This window comes from Lutzomyia longipalpis, chromosome 3 (assembly GCF_024334085.1).
Source record: "Lutzomyia longipalpis isolate SR_M1_2022 chromosome 3, ASM2433408v1".
In the NCBI taxonomy this organism is placed as follows: Eukaryota; Metazoa; Arthropoda; class Insecta; order Diptera; family Psychodidae; genus Lutzomyia; species Lutzomyia longipalpis.
The window spans coordinates 28652964-28660418 of NC_074709.1; the positions used below are offsets into that span (position 1 = coordinate 28652964).

Genomic DNA, 7455 nt, shown 5'->3' on the forward strand with positions numbered 1-7455 from the left:
AGAGATGGATGGAAAAAATTGACGCAGGCGCCCACCATGGCGTGAGATGACACACAGAGAATTTCGCAAGAAATTACCATCGAAATGGCACTTAAATTGACGCCAGGCTCGTAGTTTTTTTTCATCTCATCTCTCCTCTCTGTGCGCTCACCCATTAAATTTGCATATTTTTGCTCCAGTATTCTTTGCCATTGCTCATATCACACACAGCAATTTTTTTATGCTCACACAGTCATACACATTCCGCCGCACCCACCCCCCTTTTTGAGTTCAATTGATGCGGCTCAATAGAAAGGAATATGTACAGTGTAAACCCCATAAATGAATCACAAAAAAGTCACGCTGGACCATTGGTCGTGGATGCTGGGAATTTTGCATGAAAGAGTTTAGTTTGAATTAATCATGAATTTATTTGAATTTTATTTTATTTTTATTCCGCAATTTTTCTTTTAAATTAAACTCTTGACCTCAATTTTAATTCTTCAATTTCAAATGAGTTTTCTTTTCAAAAAATTGTTTGAAGATGGAGACGCCTGGTAGTTGTCTGGAGCATTAATTTTGTTAGGAAATTAAGAATAAATTGCAGTGGAGACGCCTGGTGTCACTAATTGGATTCGTTTTTCTTCAAAGGTTTAAGAACAGTTAAAGATTAAGATGGAGACGCCTGGTAGGCACGTAAATACTTAATTTCAAAGTAAAAAGAAATATAAAGAGCAGTGGAGGTGCCTGGTTGACAACTAAACCCTTCATTTCAATATAAAATAAGGCTGTGGAGACGCCTGGTGCTTGCAAGAATTAAAGTTAAACAAAGACAGCAGTGGAGACGCCGGGTTATAACCTGGTGCCTCTATTTAATTTATTTTTAATAATAAATTACATATTAGGTTGTTACAGCTAAAGTTATTAAATTCAAATCTTTTGCAGGCAGCTGAATTAAGAAAACTTTTCTAGAGCTTTCGTGCAAAAACTTGATATAAAATTCTTTAAATTTTTAAAGATCTTTAAATGATCAATGGATTAAGTTCTTCTAATAAATGATAATATGATTCTAATTTAAATTAAAAACTTACATAAATCAGTTACAAATACGGGAAGATCTACCAAATTAAACAAATATTCTCTTGTTTCGCCTCAAGAATTGCTTTAAAACATCTCACCGTGAGAATTATTCAAAATTTCCTTTTTTGGGAAGAAAAATGTGGGCGATTGAGAAGTTTTAATTCCCCATAAATGTACCCAAAGTGACTGAAATTTGATACATTTGCCGTAGACGGATCATTACCCACCGAGATTGGCAATTTGTGATTGATGGAGGAAGTTTATAAATCCCCCAGAGTTTCAGCAGTTCTTTTGTTTATTAAATAAATGCCATTCATTTGTGGGCAAAGAAAGCAAAAATTGAAGACTTGATGCAGACTTCTCGCAAAAGCCGGTAGCACGTTAAAAGGAGGAAAAAATCTAAACATTCTGGATTTTAATCTCCAAATAAATGACTTTTCTTCATGCCAAATTCCAGAGACATTTGGATGGATTTCCATAAATAAATCTTGCGACATTGGCGCGATCATTTTGTGCGATCTTTTAACTTGTTTTGGCAAAATTCACGCAAAAGAGATAAAGAGATACCGAAAAAGATATTCAACACGAAAGATCACGCCAAGATGCGAATTTTATTGCTTCATCCGGTGCGTCGTTTCAGTGTGATTGCAAATGCATTTTTTGGAGTGATAAGAGGATGTTTTCATTGATTTAGTGAAAGGAGTTTATGCAGACTGGGTGCAGTTGCACGAGAGTGCGTATGTAAATATTGTGTAGATTATATGATATTTATGTATTAGCCAGACATAACATGTCGTTATTTCCAATTATTTGTACCAAATGGATGTAAATAAAATGAAATGGACATTCATTGTGTATTGCCCGTGGCTATTTTTAGCTGCAGCAGCATCAATGCACTTACATTGTACTCAGTCTGTGCGTGAAAATGTTACATCGTCGCAACTCTGTGGCCTTTTCTCATGCCCGCGACGACTGGGGGGAGGTATTGTTTTGGATGTGGGTCTTATCGCGCCCCAAAGTAAAGTCCAAAACTCATGATTTGAGGATGTTTTCAACTTTATTTTCTGCTCGTTTGTTTTTGGGCGCACTGCACAGCTATTGCAATTGATCGATTCTTCATTTATTTCTTTTATTCGAAATATGTTTGCTGCTTCAAATAATTAAAATAATTTTTAGAGCTTTTTATGCAAAATTTTAAGAATTTTGCGCTATGAATTGACTTCTCTAGAGAATTTTAAAGAAAGATTTCGCAAAAAAAATCTAGGTTAAGGGCACCTTTTTAGAATATTCTTTGCTGAGAGAAAATTCATTTAATTCTTTGTCTAAAAATATGCTTAAAAATTCCCAATTTATCATCTTGAAAGAAATTCTTTAAACAGAAAATGAGGGAATTCTGCAAAGTATCTTCCACGGTCTTCTTCTAATGTTTTTGTAACTCAATAGTTTAGCCATAAAATCAAATTGAGAGGCAGACTGTTTTGGTCTTCCTTTTTAGCACAACACTAAATCACCTCTTGAAAAGAATCTGATACATTCACGTGAAATTATCACTAAAAGATTATGGCTTTTGCATAAAAAGTTTTTCGATGTTTTGCTGAAAATATTTGCTTCTGATTTATTGGAATTTATCGCAGAGAGCTTTTTTCTGGAAACTTTTAAATCTTTCGGGTTTTTTTCTTCGCAAAAAAAGAATAAAAATTTTTAATGAATGAAGGAGTTATTCTGTATGAATTCTTAGAAGAAAAAAATTTGATAATTTTGTACGAATGAATCGTTTTTTGCAGTAAAAATGATTAAAGTAAAAAAAATCCCATTTTCCTTATCAAAAATCATTTTTGAGCCCCTTACTTGGCCTTTTAGCTGTAATTTTGAATGAGTTTTATGTGAATTTACTGTAATCAAGTGTAGGCAGCAACAGAAATTCCTCACTAATCTCCACATTTCGTTGCTTATTAACTTGTAGTTGTTAGCTTGTAAGAATTTATTAAACAGAAGTATTTAATTTAGGTATTTTGTCATGTTTTCGGTGACTGCAAATACTTAATTTTTTCTTGTAGAAGCCGGGAGAGACGTTGCGCACGAGGTGGATGTTTGCATGAGGATTTATGCGAAAGAAACAAACATAATTATTGCTCAATATAAAGATGTTGGTGCTGTGAGATTTTCACTTCGCCTTTCCGAACGTATTGAGAGATGAAATTTTGTGTCTCCCCATCATTTGAGATAAATCAGTGGGACGTTAATTGCTGAATTGGTGCTTCGAGTTGCTAATCACGGCATCTCTTTCGATCAAAGGCCTCATAATTGGGATTTATCATTTTCTCGCGCGACATTTCCCACAGGAAATTACACGCTTGTTCCGCATAACACATGATGGATCTTTTTTGAATTTTTTAGGAGATTGCTCGGATTTTTGTATTTTTTTTCTTTATTATTAAAGAATTTTTTCTCAATTTCTTCTTTGAGATTAACCCCTTAAGGTCGTTAAGGGGTAAAAGAACCTCGACGTTTATATTTAAATGTCACTAATATCCCGAATACGTTTAGATTTTATAAGTTAGAGCTTAAAAAAGTTTAAATGCATTGAAAGAATAACTTGATTAGTAAAAAGTGTCTACGAATAAATCTCTATAGACTCTTAAGTATTTATACTTTAGCTTAATAAAATAAGTATAAAATCAAGATGGAGACGCCTGGTAAATTATTTTCTTTTTAATATTCTTTTTATTATTATTATTACCTTATGGAGGGGCGGGAGGTAAAAAAAAATATTATTATTATTATTAAAAGCTTTTAGACGAACGAATCTAAGGGTGAATTGAAACATTCAAAAGCAACAGACCTTTTCATTGAACTACTCTTTCTGCTATTTTCCCGAACAAGTCTGTGCCTCATCCCAAAAATAATCTTCACCATCAACTGCCACTGATTATCTTGTAGATCGCTTGTACTTTTGCTTGTAACTATTTAAATTTATGCTCTTCATCTAATAATCTACTGGCATGATGTTGATGTTGAAAAACTAAAAGAGAGTCCATTTCAAATAAATTCCCTGTTTAATTAACAAGAAAAAAAAACGAACTGTGGGTGCTCAATCCATCCCACATTGTGAGACGTCTGGGCACTCCACGACTCATTCACATTTGGTGCGACTTCTCGGGGGCATCGCGTAGCAATAAAAATTCCAAATTATGACGAGAACATTGCTGATGACAAATATTCAGCAATTTATGGGCATTTTCTTTGCGGCCTATGTGAGAGAAAATAACTTACAAAGAAAGTCAAGAGAAAGAAAGACTCACTCAAAGATTTTTTTCTCCCGTTTGCAGGTGCTACGCCCGGAGGACTCCCACGTAAACTCAGGGAGCAACTACAGTTTGCACTCAATGTAGTACATTTCCTTACATTCATATTGTTGTTTATTAAAAGCACATCCCAGACGAGATTCTGTAATAAATAACAAAATAAATGAATTACAACACGCTGATAGTGGGACGCGTCTTCTTTTGAGTTCACCACACAAGATATTTTGCTATGAGGAGTTGTAAATATTTTTCCCAAAATAGATATGCAACTTATTAATAGCTTCAATTAACTTATTTTTATTTATTTAATATAAAAAAAATTCAAATGAAAAAAACAATTAAATTTTTATCTTTTTTCTTGAAGTTTTTCTTTCCGCGATGAGATATTAGGCAAATAACCTCATTTTTTTTGGCTTCAGCGTGCCGCCATTCATTTGGCCTCTGCGCAAATATTCATCAAATATTGCTTCCCATTTGGCATTAGCAACCACTTGATAAAAGCAAATATTTGGGAATAAGCAATATTTTGCGAAATATTTGGGAGTTTTTTTTTCTTGTTGTGTTGAATGAGCCAGAGAGAAGGAAAAGGCGGGAAATTTTGCGCGGAACGTTGAAGCGCCCTCTGGAATTCAACACAAGGGGGAACGTAGTAGCTTGTGGCGCCTCTAGCGGGGAAATCACACTAGATTTGACAATAACATATAATTTCAGTTTATGAGTTTGTTTACCTCATTTGTACGAAAAATTCTGTGATTATTTGCCGAAAATATGCCTTCAGAGGCACACAAATTCACCCCAAAGCCTTCAGACTTCACCACACATACATTTTCAGGGAGTGCCAGTGGGCAGGAGTACACATATCGCATCCTCAAAATGAAGGACTCAACAATGATCTACGTGGGTGAGAAGGGAAATGAAGTCTTTGAGGAAATGGCCCTGGGCATGGTGTCAGCTTCCGGTGATGCACTCGCAACAACCATCCTCGGTCCATTGCTCGGGTGTGAGTCACAGCAATTGGCGGAGAAAGTGGCAAAGAGGCTACAGAAGCAAATCTACGTGAGCTGCAACATTCCGGCTGAGCGCATGAGTCGCCCATTCATTGAGAAGCATCTCGTGGATGAGATTAAAAATCGACCAGAAATGTTTTAAAGAAAATCCAATAAATAAATAAAATACTTAAGACTCTCATTCTCTACCGACTGATCTAGCCTGGCTATAAATTACAATTTTCTTGGAATACCAACTACTTAATTCAGTGAAGAACTTGAACTTCAGCAACTTCCTGCCTTTGCACGAAATTGGCCAACCAACCACTTCAACATGCTCGCACCTCTTCCTCATCACGGTTGGTTGAACTCGCAACTCAGCCAGCATCCCTCCCTGCATCACCTCAAGATCAAGTTTACAAGAAAAGTGAAATGGAAATTAATTCCCATAATATTAGATTCCAAATTGCACATAGAGAGGCGAAGGAAAAAAACACCGCTAAACATGAAGAAAAAAGTAAGAAACGGTAGCATTTTCTTTCCTCCATAAATTTCTTCAAATTGCTGCACTCCCAACCATGCACTTTGAGACAATTTAACAATTGTGTGAAGTCGTCAAAGCCATGGCAACTTTCCCATTTTCTGCGCGCACCTTTTTGTATTCTCCAGTGGGGTTCTCATTAATATTTTTCAAGCATCGCACTCTATGGCTTCGCGACGCCAAAGGGGCGAACAAGTGGCGAAAATTCAATGAATTTTCTTTAATTAAAAGATTGTAAAATCGTGAAGATTGAGAGAGTTTGAATAAAAATTATTTTCATAAGATATTTGAAGTTTTTTTTTTTATCTTTTAACGAAAAAAGAAGAATTAAAGGCTTTTGGTGGCTTTGAGATTGTAATTTTTAAGACAAAAATCTGTTGTTTTTTTTCATTAGCAGTATTTAATATTTTCTGTATGTTGTTAAAGTTTTATAAATTTTATTAAAGTTTGATCCAAGTTCTATTGCTGCTTAAGAAAATTGGTGTTTAGATATTTATAAAACAACAATTAAACAATTAATTAAAGATGAGAATCTTAAAATGCTTAAACTGCTTTCCTAATTCAAAATTCAGAGAAATCTTGGTGAACCTTTTTCGTTCAAAAGAAAAATTAATTTTACTAATTTATGGAAATATTTATAAATCACATTTTGCTAAATGTTTCTTCATTAACATTTTTTCAAATATATAGTAATCAGAAGAACATGTCCTTGCATTTTTATCTAGATTAATGCAAACTTGCAGATTTTCTTGATTTAAATGCTCATTAAATATTGAGAAAAGATTTTTACTAGTTCGTGCTAAATTTTCTCAATTAATGTAAGATATTTCTATCATTCATTGGCTTGGCTCCCAAATCTAGCACTTATCCACCCCTTTCAGGCAATAAATTCAATAGAAACTATTTACAACATACTGTGAACTGAACAAATTTAATTGAAAATGAAAAAGAGTGCACTTCTTTGTCCCATTTTTTTCTCCATACCTCTTTGCTGGTCTTTTCTGCGGGATCTTTCCCCATGACAAGAAGTCATCATGTGAGGTGGTGCAGAAAAATCACTTTAGCGGCCCCGCCGATACAAAAGGAAAACAAATTGATTGGCGAACAAGAAAATTTTAATTAAATTTGCCACCTCTTTAGCTTCTCTCTTGCCATTGTCCACCGCATTTGAGCAATAAAAAAGGCGCAAATTTTTCATCCAAATCACTGCAGTTCCACGTCGTCACCTTTACCTTCAATTTCCAGCGGAAATCTACACGCTCAATTGAGTTCAAATATAGCAATTGTGTGTACGCGAGAGATTCACTTTCACTGGCTTGCGCGTTCTCACATGGGGACGCCAAGACATTGCAGCTCAAGAAGTCTCTCATGAGACGCCGAAATGAGCCATTTTCATCGGTCCTTGACACTCAAGACGAGGGAAAATATTTTTCCATTGAATTCCGTTTTTTTTCTTTCTTCCCATCCAATTGCATTCAAATGGCTCAAATGCATTTGATGGATTTTTAATCATTTTTTGCTGCACATTTTTTTTCATCTTAATTAATTAATCATTCCCTCCGCT

General features: G+C 34.8%; 1 protein-coding gene across 1 annotated transcript; it reads left to right on the forward strand.

Annotated features, from left to right (window-relative positions):
- The first annotated feature begins 5049 nt into the window (after window positions 1-5049).
- LOC129793672 (proteasome assembly chaperone 4) lies at window positions 5050-5552 on the forward strand. Its single transcript, XM_055833849.1, has one exon. The coding sequence runs from the start codon at window positions 5133-5135 to the stop codon at window positions 5511-5513; it is 381 nt and encodes a 126-aa protein (XP_055689824.1). The 5' UTR covers window positions 5050-5132; the 3' UTR covers window positions 5514-5552.
- Window positions 5553-7455: the final 1903 nt, after the last annotated feature.

Bases quoted from the DNA above. Each gene is read 5' to 3' on its own strand.
- LOC129793672 (XM_055833849.1), top strand. From the start codon at position 5,133: ATGCCTTCAGAGGCACACAAATTCACCCCAAAGCCTTCAGACTTCACC.